This window comes from Rhodnius prolixus, unplaced genomic scaffold (assembly GCF_049639745.1).
Source record: "Rhodnius prolixus isolate KJV_2025 unplaced genomic scaffold, Rpr scaffold_30, whole genome shotgun sequence".
In the NCBI taxonomy this organism is placed as follows: Eukaryota; Metazoa; Arthropoda; class Insecta; order Hemiptera; family Reduviidae; genus Rhodnius; species Rhodnius prolixus.
In genome coordinates, this window is record NW_027411638.1 from 210,673 (window position 1) to 229,496 (window position 18,824).

Genomic DNA, 18,824 nt, shown 5'->3' on the forward strand with positions numbered 1-18,824 from the left:
AGGTAATACTATTTTTTAGCTCAGTATTACTTTGATCGTCGTCATGACATGTACACGATTTAACTTTCGCCAATGAAGATAAGAGAAAGAGCGTCCAGCCGCTAAGTTAAAGATTTGGCATACAGTATTTTCTATATGTAAAATAAAATATTAAATAATAAGTAAAGTAACTACAGCATTGCTTTTTAATTAATGAGATGGGTGTGCCTGGTGTTTCTTTGCAAGGTTCGCTATATTGGGTACGAAATTATTTTTCCTTCGACTCCCTGTCTTAGATCGACCCCTACTTTTGTTTAGAAATTAACAAAATAATAAAATGAATATTATTTTAGAATTGATATTCTAAAAAAACCTTCGAACTTATTTTATTCTTCAAGCATCAGTATTTAAGCTCGCCAGGTTTTGTATTTTGGTGTGGATTCCTCTTACAAGTTGGAATGTGTCAGTGAACTTCTACATAGTAGCCTTAAGTCAGTTTTATTTTAGTGTAAACGACTACAGTATTAATTATTTTCATTTTAATTTGCCTCAATTTTTTGGGGCGGGGCGGAATCACTTTTTTTTAAAATAGGGATTTGAATCAACTCGTTCCACCATCGGACTCGTTCCACGTGGAACGAGTCCGCTCTAATAGCCCATCACTAGTCCTTTATAATAGTCAGTATCTAGATGAGTGAAACGTTACGTACGCTGTGATTGCATTTTATTTAACGTAAAGTATTCAAACATTTATAATTTTATCATCATTATTATTATTGTGCATGTAAATATAAACTTAAACATAGAGAGAAAACTTTTTATGTTCTTCAACCTAAGATGAAGTTTCAATTTAACAGTTCTTTAAACTGATCCAATAAATTTATTTTTTTATCAATAATTTAATCCGAATAGTGAGTGTGGAAGAATTTTGATATGTCCGTGTACATTTATACCAAGAAGTTATTTTGATTCTTGTTTTAGACACATTTGTATTTTAATTAATCAGAAGAATAATAAAAGTATTTTATAAATTCTTTTTCTAAAGAAAAACAAAATAATTTTCATTAAATACTCGACAGCAAAACGTTATAAAATAAATATAAACAGGTGCTTAAGACAATCATCTTGATCATAGACCGTCAGAGGACAGTCTTGTTTATAACTACAAGCAATTAAGTTTCCAGTATTGAAAAAGCTAAATAACCGTTTAAATAAAAAAAACTATATTGGTTGACAACGAATATAGAATGTAGTAAATGCTAATAACAGTTCCAATTAACTTTGATGGGATAGTGTAACTTGATCTGCAGTAATTTGATATAAAGGCCTAATTTTTCCATTTATATATGCCAAACTAATGTCTCTCGTTAGGTATTTATTATTAAAAAAACTTTTTTCTCATCTCACGTAGTTCCGGGCAAACTACTAAAAAGTGAAATAAATTTTCAATTTCCATGTCCCTACACATATCAGAGGTAATATCATACATATTTAAAATGTTAATAATTCAGATTAAGCACATATATTTCTAGAGAATTTAGAAAATTACCAGCTGCATTTTTAAAGAATTTAAATGGTATTCAATCTTTACCTGAAGCTTTATTATTTTCAAGTTTAACCAGTACTCTTTGTAGTTGATCCATCATTTATGGCTCGCCTGAATTTTCTTTTTTATACAAGGGTCTGCGTAAACTATTTTACCGGCGATACTAGGGGGATTGTCTAATCTTTTGAAATATTCAATTCATTTTCCCATTGATATATTTCCTACCTCAAAATTATTAAATTTTTTAAACGTTCGTACTATCTATCACCCAGAATTCCTTGCTCTTTCTCGAATTATGTATACTTTCAGTTCACCTTAAATAATTATGTCTCTTTTTATTTTTACAAATATTTCTATAATTATTGTTTTCTGATACGTTAAGGAACTTATTTTCTAACTTGTAACTGATTAAAAAATGTTCGCTTTGCCTCATTACATTGTTAGTCAAACCTAGGCTTTCTGCTCTAATAAGTAATTTAGGGATTGTTATTATAATTATCTGCACTCATTTATAGCCTCTTTTATAAAGTTTATACAACTCTCCTCGTTATCAGAAAGGTAATTAATACAAGTCACAAATTTCTCTAATTTCTGCTTATAAATAGTAGCATTTTGTTTAATATAATTCATTTTTGTGAGAAGGGGAAGAACTAATTGATCAGGTGATTCATCCAAATACTCAAATGACGCAATAATTGGCATGTAATCGGAATAGTTATATATCCATCTTAAAGTTGGACACAAAGAATAGTTATTCTAAATTATCACAAGCAAAATATATACTACAGAATTACCATGACCACTTATATACGAAAAATCACCATTTATGTCGTCCCATTCTTTAATAGTACATTTGTTTTTTTAACGAATTGTTTAACTTTAAATCAACTATTCATCTGTTATTATGAAATGTATTATGTTACAGTATTCTTGGAGAGAACATTTTTCGTGCAAAATGGAGATAAAGTCAGTTAAACGCCCTTTTGAAGGCAAAGAAGAAAAATGTCTGAAAAGTGCGAAGTTTTCTACGGACAAGGGACAATCTAAAGGTATCATTTAATAGCTAGAACTTTACGAAACAACCCAGTTTAATTTATAATTTCTCTCTTTAACCAGCATTCGAAGGTGTAAATAAGTGTTGTCATACATCCAAAATATTTGTTACTATATTGATTAAAAATTAATTACTATTATTATATTTACTACTTTTCGAAATTTTCAAATCTCATAAAATACTCTGGACCTGCAAAGGTAGACTAATGCTTTACATTGTGCTTAGCTAATTCACATGTACATTTTATCAGGGAAAAGCATCATCTTAGAGAACAGGAAGGATGTAATTCAAAAAAAGACCTGTTCGACTGAATCATTTATAATTGCAATAGTTATAGTAAGAGAAAGTCGTGGGAGTGTTCTACATCATACTTTTTGTATTTGTACGCTTCCACTCATAAAATGCAAATTATGAAATGTAAAAGAAAGCTATCGCTTTAGTTAGCTTTTTTTCATACAAATTTATTTTAAGAAGTTGTGAATGTTGTAGTTCGTCAAACTGTCGTAAGTTGCTATTTTGTTTTAATAAAGATCCCTGACCTTATAATTTTAAGAACAATAAATGCAATAAAAACTTCAGTCAGAAAAGATTTGCTTTCTTATTATCGTGATAATTGCAGAAGAGAAAGTTGTGTTAGTGTGCATATCAGTGTATTTTTTTTTTAATCAATAATTCTATGTTACAGGAACGGTTAAGAAAAATGTGGAAAAAGCAAAAGCAGCGCATAGTTCTAAACTGAACTCACAAGTTATTATTACTGAATCTAGCAGTTCTCACTTCGTTAAGGTAGTTAGTTTGAAAACTTTAAAAAAGTTGTACAAACGATACCAGCAGAACATGAGTTATTATGCGCGTTTTTCACTCCTTCGTAGGGTAATTCAGTCCTTCGTTCTAATGTTCCTTCTTTCTAGTTTTGGAAAGAATGACCATAACAATACTCCTCTGGAATATGTGTTCACTGTAAACCACGTCTCATAGTGTTGATTGCCTTTACTGAATTCCTTAAGTTTAATAATGTCTTGATCACTGCCTCCGATCTCTAAATCATTTCAACAGTTTTTTTCCACGTAAGGATATGTTCAGTTCGTATTTGATCATGTTCGTCCTAGAAACGATTACATCACCACCATTAGTGGCGATGTTTTTCCAGCCTAACGGTGTTATTTTTATGTCGATAGTTTGACGTTAAGTAACTTTAAACTTGATAAAGTAGGCTCTAAATAAAACTTCACTTCATTTTATTATTATTTTAATTTGTGGCTATTTAATTTGTGCACTGCGGCTTCCGGACAGTTTTCTTTCGTTACAGACATTTTCTATCGCTGTAGCTCTGTACTTCTCTCTAGTAGTAGAAAAAAAAACTTTAAGAGCCGCCAACTAAACCCTTTCCCTTTATTATTATTGAGGTGACCAACGCAAGACTTGAGACTAGATAAGATTATAGATTATAGATAAGATTTATTTGCTCATTTAGAGATGTTTTGCATACCTCGTTCATATGTTTACATGTAAGCGTGAGTGACTTGACTTCAGTAATATGTTTAATTATTCTCACTAATGTCTTATTTATTTATTTTTTGTTAACAGTATCCCCCATGGATGGCTCAGGTAGCAAAACAAGCCGGTATATCCGTAGAATTGTGCTCTACAATAATAAATTTATTCGAAGATGAGCATACGATTCCTTTCCTAGTAAGATACCGGAGCAACAAAATTCAGGGAAAATCAGCCGATGAATTAAGAATTATAAAAGATGTCTATAAAACCATGAAGTAAGTAATTTATCTTTGGTAAATTCTGTCTTCGTACAAGTGCTTATATGAATTACTGCTGACTGAGATATATTGTTGGTTGTATTGTGTTAAACGGTGGTTGAAAAGCCTACCGCACTGCGACTTAACTTTTAAACTTAATCTTCACTTTTATTTTTATTGCCCACTTTTGTGCCAAATATCACATAAACTCTTTATGAAAAAAAATTAAGTAGAGGAAAGCGTCTCTTTCTAACAACCCCATCATGAAGTTTATAACGTCATCTTGAGGTCGATTTCTTAATTTACTTACGATTCTAAGACTATCTCACAGTAGGTTTATGTCTACTGATGATTCGTTTATTAACTTGTAAAATAACTGAATAAAAAGTTTCGAATTTTAAAATTCAATATTAGGAGTTTGAAAATTTGTTAATTTCAATTTTTATAATTTTTGGTGGGAAGGTTATGAAATTGTAACATTAGTTTTTTCTTTTTAAGAATTCTCAAAAACCCTGCAATTGTACATAAGGCAATTCAGATTTATTGTTATTATTTGACTGACACAGGTACTTTATCTTTATTTCAGGCAAGTTCATTCAAGAGCTTCCTTTATTAAGAAAACATTAGCATCCAAAAATGTTTTGAGTGAAGATTTAGTCTTCCATATAGACAACGCCCAGAGTTTGGCAGAATTAGAGGAACTGGTAAATATATGTATATATATATATAATAGACTATATTATTTTATTACCTACACACCTAGTGCTATCATAAGAATAAAACTGAACCGTTTGAAATAAAACAATAAACTATTTCAGTATATTGAGACTGGGCTGTCGTCTGCGTCAAGCTCTTCCTCAATGTGTAACTTCGTATTATGGTTATATAAATATTGAGGTCTAGACCTGCCGAAGGAATTTCCGCGTTTATTGTTATTATTCGTCAGTTAAGTGAGATAGATTATGCTACACAAAGTGACTTTGGCTCATGCTTTTAGATTAAAACAAAAAAAAACAAAAGAAAACTTGTAATTAGAACTCAGAATACAAAAAAAAAACTGAGTGCTGTGATTGTCACAGGGTCTCATAGAAAGTTTTAAATTATAAAATACACAAAATTATGTTTGTACACATTGGAATTTGTTTCAGTATGAACCATTCAAAAGCACTAAGAAGTCAAAGATTCAGCAAGCTGAAGAGTTAGGTATCGTACAAGTTGTGAAAAATGTATTAGAAAGGCGCTCAACGTTAATTAAGCTTGACGATATCGTTAATCCGGTACACGAAATAACGAAGGATTCAAAAACGGTGAAACAATTGTTATCAATTGTATCGGCCGATATAATGCTTAAGGATGTGGAGTTCATCTCTAAAGTAACAGTCATGTAAGGTTTTTATTATTTAATTGTTTCTTTTGATTTTCTCTTGCCGCTTGTGAGATGAAGTGTTGTATTTGTACTTAATTTATATTTTGAGTTTTCATAGGCAACAACCCGAAAATAGAAAATGGCAGATAGTTTGAATTTGATATTACGTTTAGATTTCACAAGGGGACTTACAAATAAGCTTATTTCAAAATCTGCTAATCAAAAGTACATCTTTATTAAATCAATTTTTCATTGTTTGCTATTTTCTAGAAAAAGTTACAGAAATGCATACTATTTAATAATATTTGTTTACAGTTAGTTCTACCACTTTTATTAGCAACATCACAAATTCTTTTCATTGCATTCTTTTTTCTGGAGAAATTCATTTTACGAAACTTACGCGGAGAGGTCGCTTAATATCCCAATAGAGTGTCATTTCGGTTATTTTATGGTTGCAGCATTTTATAATATTTAAAAGCAAATTAGTTGCGGAAATTAGTAATTCGTCACAGGTGACGAAACAAGAACTTACCATGCATACTCACATCGTTCACTAAATAACGATTAGGATCTTGGGTCAGTACCGCTAAAAAAAAAAAAAAAAAAAAAAAAAATAATCTTCTTAAAGACTTTAATTTACAGTAAAGAGTACTAACTACGAGAAAGTAAGTAATCGACGATTCGTAAAAAAAAATATTACAAACTTCTAATATCTTTTTATTTCACACTAGAACCATTTAACAACAAAAACATACTGATTAAAAATTTTACAAAATAACCAGAAAATAAAGAAAGTAGATTAGCAAGTCAAGTAATAGTGTCAAAACAAACCATCTTTGAGAAGACGAAAATTTTAAATACATAATGACTACAAAATTTGACAAAAAACGATTAAATGATGATTCTTGAAGATAATAAAAATGGAAACTTTTAAAATCAAAATTTACAATAAAAGCATTCGAATATATATAAAAATAATGCGGCAATACAATAAAGAAGAGGGCAGAAAAATGTAGTTGTCAGTATCCTTAAAAAGAAATAACTTCGTTTTAGTATTTGTACAACTCCTATATTTTTCAAAAAGCTATGATTTTATTCGTAGCGATCTGGGGCAGTAGATGTCACGATCGGGCAAAAAAATAAAAATAAGCAAGTATTAATAATAAAAATTTAAATAGTTTTTAAAATGGCGAAACTTTGCAATATTGAATGCAAAGCGCAATTAACAAAATTAGTAAAACTTCAATGTTTAATGGCAATTTGACTATATTTAGATTGCGGTAAGTGTTCAGTCTTATGAGTGTTCTGGCTGTATTTTTAGTTTCTCTTACTGCTCCATAGATGGGATTTTGCAGTCGTACTGTTCTACTCCTTCTGACAGAAACATTTATTTAAAGATCTGAATTGCAGGTCACTAATGCATGATGTATATATTGAATCCAAAAAACACACTACTTCTACTCGGAAAGAGAAACCACCGAGGACCAACAGTGCCAGTGATAAGTTTAAAAATTATTACAATTTTCAGAAGAGCTATACAGCCATCAAACCTCATCAAGTACTTGCAATCAATCGAGGGGAAGAACAGCACGAACTAAAAGTAATGAAATCTACATTATTTTTTAGTTTAATTTAATGTGTATATATATTTATTTATTTTTATTTTATTTTTTTTTATTTATTTTTTTCATATAAGAATCCTTTTCAGTTCATTGCTGGCTTTCGCTCGGTGATCTATCATTACAGACAATATTGTGCATAATTAGTATTAGCAAAAATGCTCTCACTTAGCGATTATGAACATTTTACCCCACAAGACATAAATGGACATGACTAACACTTGTCAGTGAGCCGCAAGAGGCTTCTAAAACATTTAAATATAAGGGCAGCCGGATTCGAATTGGTGATCTTCACACTTAAAGAATAACGCACAGTCCCTTATCTAATCCCTGTCGTTGTTATAATTTTTATTTATTAATATAATAATAATAATAATTAATGGAGTTGCCCGCTCTAAGTACGATACTCTAGGGACCCAATCAAGAATTTGAGACGTGTTTATATAAACCCAGTAGCATCTTAATCTTAATCAGCACTTTTAGACTCAAAGACAACATGACTGCCCACATCCATGGAGAGTTCAACGATAGGGATACTGGCCCTTCATGTTCTGTACTTTAAAACATTTTTTTTCAAATTTTGAATAATTATTTTAAATATTGTAAGAAATATTTATTTAGTTAGTAAATTACAGGTATCCGTGGAATTACCTGCCAGATTGCATAAACAGATGGAATCGTTTTTGTGGAATAAATGGGTAAACAAACTAAACAAAAACAATTTTCTGTTCGATATTTTGAATAATGCCATACAGACTATAGTAATAGTGAAAAGTAAGTAGTCATGTATTTATGTATGTATAAGTAGTATATATATATGTACTTATGTATAGTATTATTATCATTATTATTTTATTATTATTCCCCTTTTTCTTCAGAGACGTTCTTCATGTACGCATGAATGCTTATCAGGAATGTTAAAAAATTTACCCCACATACGGTTCCCGTTTATTCTTTCATTAACAGGTTATAGTTTATACAGCATTCTTCAAATTGTTTTTGACCATGAAACCAGTACCTAGAGAACTAGTGCTGCTTCCGCTGTTAAAAAAGTGTTTAATGCTGCAGAGTGGCTCCCTTCATCCATCTAATTTCTTGTAAGGCCAGTATGTATGTATGGCCCCGAATCTAATCAGTTCCTGTTCGACGGTATACTTGCCCCCAGTTAAAATAGACTACGTACATTCCATGTCGCTATTATCAATCTTCTTTCGAAGAGCTGACTCCTAGAAGAGTTGCCTTCACAATGAGTCTCTTCTATCTGACTCGACTAATTGATGTCGCCTTTTACTCAAAAGATCATTCTTTCGCCATCACTCTTTCGACGTGATCCGCTGCCATCAACACAGTTTGTTGACCTTGTTGTTGTGATTTTGTGGGCGCCACGAGAAAGCGATCTTTATTTATCCCCCCCCCCCCCAAGTAATATGTGTACTTATTTAATTTAGTAATGTACTTTCTTCATCTTCAATCGGAATAATATAACTTATTAAATCAGATATACTAATTAACTTTAAACTTTGAATGACATGTGAGAGAACTTATACTTATGTGTCATACTTATGTTTCCTCTTTTACCAAGCTTGTTTGTTCGTTTTTTTTAGGCTGGGGTACCATATGTACGTCTAGATCTATTAGAAATTGACAAACCAGATAGTGCTTTAGGGAAATTAATTGGTTTTCCTGTTAATTATTAATTAATTTTTCTATATCAGTTCTAACTAACGACGAAATTAAAATAATATGTTTGATCTCTTGAAATGGAAAGTGAAGACAGCAATTACTTTTAGTCAGCAAAAAATTTAAGCTACTACGTTTGCAGCTACTGACTTTTCAGCTTTTGTTAAATTCTTTACAGCAAAAAAGAAGATTATTAGAAGGATACGAGCAGAACTTACTTGCAAAGCAGAAAAAGCTAGTCTAAATGTATTTTCGTCAAATTTAAAATGGTTATTGCTTACGCAGCCGGTCACCAACCAAACTGTTTTAGCCATCGACCCAGGTTTGTACTTAATTTATGAGTTGGTTACAGAAACTAGAACAGGATAATTGCAGAAAAAGAAGGTTGTTAAGATATTCCGCATATTTTTCGCTGTATTTATGTTTGAATGAACTGATCATCAAGAGAATTCATTTGTTCTTGCTTTGTAGGATTTGTTGAAGGATGTAAAATAGCTGTTGTGTCCCCTGAACAGAAAGTGCTGGATACCGCGTTATGCTACCTATCTAATAGTTATTTTACATCTCATCTGACAGCTCTGATAAGGAAGTATCAGTAAGTAACTTTTTAACTATCAACCCTTATACAACTGTTATACCGGACAGTTTTAATATATTTATTTATTTAATTTTTACAACTGGTTTAACCCAAGTAAGTACGAGGGTCGTTTGAAAAGTCCGTGCAAAGTCAGAGAGATAGCACTACTGGCGCGTATCGAGATTATGTTTAGTTAGTAGCATCTCTTGGAAGAACACACACCAAGTTTCAGCCAGATCGGTCTATTTCTTTGTGTTTGGCATTCGTTTGAATCGAGGAAGTCGAGTGATTTTCAAAAAATGGACGAAAAAGAATTTCGTGTGTTGATTAAACACTACTTTATGAAAGGCAAAACGCCTCAGGAGACTAAAGAGAAGCTTGATAAACATTATGTTGACTCTGCACCTTCGATTAGAACAGTTTATAAGTGGTTTAAAAATTTTCGGAGTGGCCATATGGGCACAAGTGACGCTGAACGTTCTGGACGCCCTGTTGAGGTTACTACTCCAGAAATCATTGATAAAATCCATGATATGGTGATGGATGACAGAAGAGTGAAGGTGCGTGAGATTGCTAGTGCTGTGGGCATCTCGAATGAACGGGTACATAATATTTTGCATCAACATTTGGACATGACAAAGCTATCCGCAAGATGGGTGCCGCGATTGCTCACGCTTGACCAAAAACGAAATCGTGTGAAGTGTTGCAAGGACGGTTTGCAGCTGTTCCAGAAGAATCCGCAGGACTTTAAGCGTCGTTTCGTCACTGTGGATGAAACATGGATACATCACTACACTCCTGAGACCAAAGAACAATCTAAACAATGGGTTACCAAGGGGGAATCTGCGCCAAAAAAAAGGCGAAGACCGTTCCTTCGGCCGGAAAGATTATGGCGACTTTCTTTTGGGATTCGCAAGGAATAATCCTCATCGACTATCTGGAAAAGGGTAAAGCTATTACAGGTGCATATTATTCATCGTTATTGGACCGTTTGAAAACCGAGCTGCAAGAAAAACGCCCACGATTGGCCCACAAAAAAGTCCTTTTCCATCACGACAACGCACCAGCTCACACCTCAGCAGTTGTGGTCGCAAAATTAATGGAAATAGGGTTCCAACTCGTTTCACATCCCCCCTATTCTCCAGACTTGGCTCCCTCGGACTACTATTTGTTCCCCAATATGAAGAAATGGCTGGCGGGAAAAAGATTTTATTCAAACGAGGAGGTGATTGCAGAAACGAATGGCTATTTTTCAGACTTGGACAAATCCTATTATTCGGAAGGGATCAACAAACTAGAGCAGCGTTGGACGAAGTGTATAAGCCTAAAAGGAGACTATGTTGAAAAATAAAAAAGGTTTACCCCAAAAAATTAAGTAGTTTTTATTTTTGCACGGACTTTTCAAACGACCCTCGTAATATGTAATATAGAATGTCTTTAAAGCAGTTAGTTTGGATTTTAATGAAGATTATTAAAAAGAAAAAATTGGCAGGTCCACGCCAATTTTAATAATAATAAATAAGAATAATAATTGCAGCCGAAGATTTTTCACTCCAATTGTTTGTTTTAAGCGTTTCACTGGTAGCGATAGGCAACGGTAAAGGTTGCCGAGAGACTGAAAAGCGTGTTGGACTCTTACTAAAAAATTTAACGGAGCAAGGCGTAATTGTTCCTTATACGATTGTGAGCGAACAAGGTGTTTCCATTTACAGTTGCTCGGAAGAAGCTGTAAAAGAATATCCCGACTTGTCTCCAAAAATGATAGGGGCAGGTAAGTTATCAGACTGTACTGCTTAAAATCTCCATATAGGATCATTACTTTCACCTACTTTTGGTTAGAAGTATTGTAGATTTTCTGTTTTGAGTTTTCATTAAAAATCCTGTGACTTCAGTTACTTTTGAATTCTCTTTCCAGAGAAAGTCAAATTAGTTCGTTCATTGTAATATCCAGATTAAACACATCTAATGCAAATAGACATATAATTTGTAAGTTGCAGTCTCATTCTTGGCACAAACCTTATGACCCAATCTCATGAGTTACAGTTCTTAAGTCATCTAAACAGAATAAAGCAAGCACGTTGTGAAGGGTAAAATCACAAAAACAGTAGTGAATACAATGTATTTAAGGCCTTCAGTTTATAATAATTCAAGTAAAAGAAATAATGGAAGTTGATTTATTATTAATAGTTGGTTTATTTTATTCTGTTTTTTTTTATATCTATCGTTATACTAGCTAATTTTTAATACAAAAAATTTATCCTAGTAAATTCAAAGTAAAAAGATGATAATTATCTCTGCAATAAACTGCGAGTACAAATCTTAAGCTTCAGGTGAATTCGATTGCATTCTGAGTCTCCCAATAATAAGTCTGTTTTTTTGTCTGTTTAAGACAAAAATCTCGTACTTTTATTTTAAGAGATCATCTTCTCTCATTATCAAATATTTAATAATCTATTAAAATTTTAATACTATTTTACATTTTTATGATCATCTGTATAATTTATTAAATTGTTCTACAGTATCACTTGCGAAGCGAGTGATAGATCCTTTAGGAGAAATGATTAAAGTAAGTCCAAAGCATTTAGGCGTCGGGATGTACCAACACGACCTAAATCCAAAAAGACTTGAGGAGATGCTGAACGAAGTAGTCTCTGAAGTAGTTAGCATGGTAGGAGTAAATCTGAATACGGCGCCGGTAAGGCTACTCATGTAAGCGAATTTAACTATAAATTTCCGAACTTCTTGCTGCCTCAAATACTGATTAAAAGCGTGATTAAGGATTAAAATAGTTGTAAACAGACAGGTTGATTTATCTTTCCCCTCCATTAACTTTTGAACGAGTTGAGATATTATCAAGCGTCAAAGTTACTTCTTTAACAGAATAACTTAATTTTTGTTTAATACATATTTATTATTATTTTTATTTTTAAATTTGGGAAGGCTTAGACTTTATTAAGACCTTTCCAATGTGTACAATAACTTCTAGAAATATCAAACGCAAAATAGAAATAGTCGAACATGCTAAAAAGAAATGACGACGGACTATCAATTGGTTTTTAAAGTGGTCTTCATTAAACTAATAGAACATTTAACTTAATTTTTTTTTTTTTTTTTTTTGCTTCCTGGACTTTGCAGATCGCCATGTAACTCAGTGTTTTATTGAACTTGATTAACTGAAGTTATTATTGAAGTATGGATAGAAATAAATTGTGAATTGACTACTTGATTATTTTCGCTTTTAAATAAGCTTTTTTAATTTGTCAAATATTACTTTTATTTCTCTCAATATAATTAACGTCTATTTTTTGGAATAAATGAGAATCATCTAATGTTTCATATAATCACTCAATAGTTTTGCGTTTTAAACTCGTCCCTGTCATCTAAGGAACTTCATGTAAAAAGCATTGCTTTGGTATCCTGTCTTCTAGAGGGGAAAGTAGCTTACTCCGGTAATTAATAGTTCTTGAAAAGAGGGATGTTCTTAACGTAGCTAAGTCTCCAACCTTAGCGCCTGGTGGGCGTATGCCGATGCCAATGAAATAAATGAATAATAATAATAATAAATAAATGAGATCAATTATTTGGACTAGTTGTTACAACTATTAACCACTTCATAAATAAAACCTTTCAGCTATATCTTCATTTTAAAATAGTGAGTTTTGATCTGTTATTTTTAAACAAAGTATTTAAGGCATCATTAAGTTTTAATCTATAAAACAGGATGTGTCTAATATTAACACTATTATGTATTTGGATATTGTGTATTTCAGGAACGTAGCAGGACTCACAAAAACTAGAGCTCAAGCTTTAATAAACTACCGAGAAACAAATGGACCGTTTAAACGAAGAAGTCAGATTACTCAAGTTAAAGGAGTAGGAAAGAAATCATTTGAGCAATGTGCCGGATTTGTTAGAATTTTACCACAAGGAGCGGATGGGTAATATTTAATAACCATTTTTGTCATGAAAACTGTCGTGCATATGGGACTGCACTCTGAAAGTCTTTTAGATTCCCTTCTACTCGTCCCCTATTCATGCTCAGTTCCATTCTATTCTTCTATTCCTCTTTACTGCATTCTATCTTTTACTTCTTCCTACTAAGTTCTGGGGCAACCCCTACGTCTTTTTTCTTTCACCTACTACTTTTACTCATATACTAATTTTGTTATTCAATGAACTGTCTTTCTAACCATGCCTGCACAGCGAATTTGGATATTATGGATACTATTGCAGATGCTGCGCCTAGGTCTCTTCTTATCGTGTTGTTTATGATCCTATCTGAATAGTTTTTCCTAAAACTTTTCTCAGTTGAGATAGCTCTCAGTTTTATATTGTCATTGATTATACTGACATTTGTAATTGCCTTTATTATTAACGGATCATGTGTCCGTAAAGAGCTTCTCTATCGTACATTATTTAGTCATCAGCCTAGGAGCTCTTTGATTTTTCTTTTTTTTCTTCTAGTTCTTGCAAGATTTCATTAAGCCTATTCTCGACCGAAAATTCTCAATTTACCTAAACAAAATTTACTTTTGGGAGTAGAGTCTTCTGCATTAATGCGAATCAAACTCATTTTTTTCTAATTTTTTTTTTCTCAGTTTAGAAATCTTTGTCCTTATATACACAAGTGTATATTTTTTGTTTGGTTTCATGTACACTTTAAAATAAAGAGATGATATTGAAGAGCCATTAGATCAGACTATTATACATCCTGAAGAGTATGCCACAGCTTCAAGGTAATATTCTCTAAAATAATTTTGTATTTTAAAATCCATCCATTTGCATCTGCTGTTTTACAAGCAAAGTTTTACATTAAAATTTTAGATTTCAACATTTAATGCATGAAATGATTAGAGAATGTAAAAAAAAATTGCAGAATATATTATGTATATATAATATATTAAAGAAATATTATGTCTGCCTTCTTCAAATAGTTTGCTCCACTCAAGTGTGATCTTTTGTAGAAAACTGTGAATGTGTATAATATATTATACATTATTTACCGTTTCCTGAAAAAAGTCAGTTTATAACTGTTGATTCTGTGTCAGTTCCATATGAAATTATACGTGAAGATCTGTGTTCTTGATCAATTTACTTTCCGATATTGGTTTCAATAAACATAAATTTCCGAAATTACTACTGAATAAACATAAAAATTAATTAGACTTATTAATGGATACATATATATTGCAGATTTATAGAAGAGATATGTGTACTAAGTAAGAAAGATATTGGAAGAGAAGATTTCATACGAGGGGTGAAGCGATCTACAGAGCTGGGTGGTACGTGTCTTTGAAAAATTAAATTACATTTTTATTGCCCGTGAGAAGTACTGTGATCGTTCAAATTTTTATAATAAAGTTTTGTTATGGAAATACCATGGGTCTATCTATACCTATGCGACAATAACATAGGTGTCAAAATCCCTCAGTTGTAAGCAGTGATACGTGCAAGGAGGACAGGGGAAGATTGCTTGCTCTTAGGAGGTGCCGAAAAGGCAAATTTTTTTTAAATTTATTTCCTTTAACAAAATTTTAATTTTAATTTTTTTTTTCGAACAATAGAGTATCTATTTAGTTCTATTTAAAATTCACATATTCAAATATTTTCAAATAAAAAATTTATACAAAAGTTGGCAACCAGTATTTTAGTTTGGTCATTGGTCAATTGACCCTAATCAGAATATTCCTTTATGTTCAAAAGCTAGTAATTACCAATACACAGTGGCGCAACTTGGGCAAAACGTTGTGAGATCAATTTTATCCATCATCTTATGCCGCATATACAGAAATGTTTGTCTATTTTTGCGACAAACCCAGGAGTTATTTGGTGCAATGTACTAATTTGCAGGGCGAGTTCTTAGTGAACAAACATTTCTCTGCGTTTTACTTACAACCTTGCATTACATGGTCCGCGTGCAAAATCGAACTCTAGTGCAGATACAGTAATTTTTGTCTTCAAATTTACTACATTCGAATAAGGTTGGGTGTAGTTTAAAAATGTATTTATTTAAATTCATTTCTCTATCACTATTGTGAGAAAACACCAGAAACTTAAATAAATTTTCGATTTGTTGACTTATTTCAGTATTAGTACAGTAATTATTAGAACAAGAATTTCTTTTTCTCTAGCTCATGTAATATCTCACACAAAAATAAGTGTGGCACTTGAAGTTCACACCCTTCGTGTTTTAGAAACAACTTTTTTGATAAATTTATCTAGAGCAGTTCGATTGAAGGGACTCTTGGAAGATGGGGTGGCTAAGCTTGTACGTAAAGTACCATTTAAGTATAATTTACGGCTCTGCTTGTTTTATATCATAAAGGTCGGTTAAATGTCTTTATTAAATTCCGATTCGTAAGAAAAACCAGAATTATGGCAAGTATAATAATACTTATTAAAATTTTTATTTTTATAAGATTTTTTTTCGAAAGTGTTTTCTAAATTTTCTCAAAACTCCTTATTTATATCCAAAATTTGTATTTGAACAATTTTTATAAAATAATTCGTGGGCTTTTTGAGGTGTGTTAATGTTTCTATAAGTCAACATCATGAATGAAGGCGCCATGGTAGCCGAGCGGTTAGAGGCGAGACCTGCGAAGCTAATATGTATTGTGGTACTGGGTTCGATTCCCGGTCTTAGGCCTTGGATTTTATTTAATGGTTAATAAAAGAAATTTACAATAAAGTAGGTTTGCTAGTCGCCTCCGTCCACGACACCTAATTGGTAGTTGGACGTTAAGCCCCGCCTGAAAAAATAGGCGATTACTTTACTTTTTTTACATCATGAATGGTTGTAAAAAAAAAATGAAGTGTCAGTGTGCAGATCAGATTTTTTTTTTTAAATGAAACTATCCTTTAATAATAACAGAAATACTATTTGGAATGCAGATTATAGCTGATGTAGTTGCCACAAAAAAATTAAAAAATAAATTCATACTGGATTTTTTTGATTATTATTATAATTTTTTTTTTTTTTTTGCAAGGATTTTATAAGTGCTCTTTGTTCGTAGGCAAACTGAACATTTGTAGACAACTCAATATAAGCGAATGCTGTTTTGATGTGATATTTGAAGGTTTGACCCAAACTCTTCATTACGACATTCGGATGGAATTTGCAGAACAGTTATTTAGAAAAGAAGTAAGAAGCTTTGAACAACTGGAAAAAGGGCAGATTATAACTGGTAAATCGATTATTGTTATTAATCTGGGACAAGTATGCTATTTTATTTTCTCTGCTCGTTGGAGGAGAACTTATTCAAAATTGAGTTTTCTGAAAAAGTTCAGTTCTGACGTTTCTCAAATCGCAAAATAGGTAAAATTATTACAGTTTTCGATCCTTGATGTATGCTTATGCGAGTGAACAGAATATTCATTAACGAACGATTGAAGAAAGTAAATTGCCTGATGATTATTGAGATACAATCCTAGAGAATTCAACAGCGCGAATGATTTCCCACGAAAAATCAGTTTCAGAATTTTGGTGTTTTATGCTTCATTTATTTACAAAAATGGCAGAAATAGCTATCCGTTCTTTTCTTCCGTTTGTGACAACCTAATTACGGTAGTCAGAATATTCAGGTCACTCCATATAACGGATGGACAGGATGTTGATTTTTCTTTTGGCAAAGCTGCTCCAAACCTTTAAAATATTTATGTTTTAAATACTTTTAATTCAATATAAGAGAGTGGAATAACACTCTTTATTAGTGGAATAACTGGCGTGGGGTTTAGAAGGTTGCAAACCTCTTTTGTAAAGGACTATGAAATAACATGGCCGAGGGCATAATAACCCATTGGTTCATTGCTCAAAAAAAAAAAAATAACATGTCCAGTCTTATCATCTTCATACCATTGCATTGCCACAGTTTGTGCATTGATAGATTTTTACCGAGTAGCTTATTGAATTTTTGGGGGAGAATTTTCTAGAAATCGTCTACACCGCTTTTATCTGGCATAATTATAACATCATTTTTGTATAAAAACTCTTTTCTCTAATAAATTATTCATTTAGATATTTTGTGTAATTTTTTGAAATTGATTTTAATTAATTGCGGATAGAGAAAGTTATGAGAGTTTCCTCACCAGATTTTTCTTTATTGGTTGTATTTTAATAGCGATGATACTGTATTAATATTTTAATTACAGGTAGAGTAGAAAACGTTACCCATTTCGGTAGTTTTATTGATATTGGCGTAGAAAATACAATGCTCCTTCCAACCAGTAACACCGCAAATGAAAACTCACTTCACTACGGACAGAAAGTGCTAGTGAAAGTTGGAGACATTGATAACGATTCTCAAAAAGTGTCGTTGTTACTCGTTAAAATATTATCAAAGTAATGGTTTGTTTGTTAACTATGAAAAAGATTTATTGTTCTTTTATTTTTTTTAATGTAAATAAGTGTAGGATGTTAAATTAAAAACAAAAAGCTCGCATACAACTCTATGACCTGCTTGGACGAGTAGAATGAAGATATTTTTATGTTTTGTTTTTGTAGAATTATGACAATTTAAATCAAATATTGTGATAATTTAAATAAAAAGTAGGGACTGAAAGTAACATACTTTTCAACTCATGTAACAGAGAGTAAGGGCTGCTCATGTGATATTGTAATTTTATTTAATTCGTAAATAGCCAGAAATCTAGTCGGGACCAAAGATGGGCAAAAATTGCTTGAAATAACAACTTTGGAAATCGTGAGTTATTGGAAATAATGTTTGAACTAAAATGTCATTTTTGTCTTTTGTTTCTGTTAATTGTACCTTCCACATTAAATTTTTTTGTATAAAATTACTTTTTTATAAATAAATTGTGTGCTTTTTTCTTGTTTTTATTATTTATTTATTTTTTTAATTTCTTGATATCGGTATGTTTTAGTGTTAACATGGCTCGAAAGTGACTTGGAGTCCGAAAAAAGTTAAGAAATTTGAAGGCTCTAGTCTACTTAATGTTGTGGGCTACAGCTTTTTAACTTACGCAGAAAAATTCGTTGTATCTTTCTTCACTGATCATTTTATTTTATTTTTTATTTAATTATTCATTTTTTGATAGCAGAAAGAAAAAGTGTGATTGTAGGTATTACTTTATTTTTATAAAAGTCTAACATCACCCTTCACTAGCAGAACCTCATAAAATTATTTGTCGTAGACAAAGCAGGTAAAGTTAATAGATCTACAGATCATAGCATATATTAAGTTTAAAGAAAACAACTATTTACTTTATAAAATTTATAACTGAAGATGGGGC

General features: G+C 31.7%; 1 protein-coding gene across 3 annotated transcripts; it reads left to right on the plus strand.

Annotated features, from left to right (window-relative positions):
- Positions 1-615: 615 nt before the first annotated feature.
- Positions 616-18,411, plus strand: LOC141462323 (S1 RNA-binding domain-containing protein 1). Of its 3 annotated transcripts, none has more exons than XM_074144081.1 (17): positions 616-712; positions 2,451-2,574; positions 3,265-3,365; positions 4,167-4,351; positions 4,920-5,037; positions 5,482-5,717; positions 7,110-7,299; positions 7,954-8,092; positions 9,177-9,320; positions 9,470-9,593; positions 11,147-11,346; positions 12,095-12,284; positions 13,346-13,513; positions 14,246-14,311; positions 14,769-14,857; positions 16,589-16,759; positions 17,724-18,411. In XM_074144081.1, exons 2-17 carry the CDS (start codon positions 2,481-2,483, stop codon positions 17,915-17,917), a joined length of 2,409 nt encoding a protein of 802 aa, XP_074000182.1. In that variant the 5' UTR covers positions 616-712; positions 2,451-2,480; the 3' UTR covers positions 17,918-18,411. The 3 variants fall into 3 exon arrangements, with proteins under 3 accessions (XP_074000182.1, XP_074000183.1, XP_074000181.1); XM_074144082.1 differs by having other exon boundaries at positions 694-717; XM_074144080.1 differs by lacking the exon at positions 616-712 and adding an exon at positions 2,337-2,372.
- The last annotated feature ends 413 nt before the right edge of the window (positions 18,412-18,824 follow it).

Excerpts from the sequence above, each read along its gene's own strand:
- LOC141462323 (XM_074144080.1), top strand. The coding sequence starts at position 2,352 with ATGTCGTCCCATTCTTTAATA. Across the intron at positions 2,373-2,450 it reads TGTCGTCCCATTCTTTAATA|TATTCTTGGAGAGAACATTT; the intron begins GTACATTTGTTT and ends ATTATGTTACAG. Across the intron at positions 2,575-3,264 it reads GGACAAGGGACAATCTAAAG|GAACGGTTAAGAAAAATGTG; the intron begins GTATCATTTAAT and ends TCTATGTTACAG.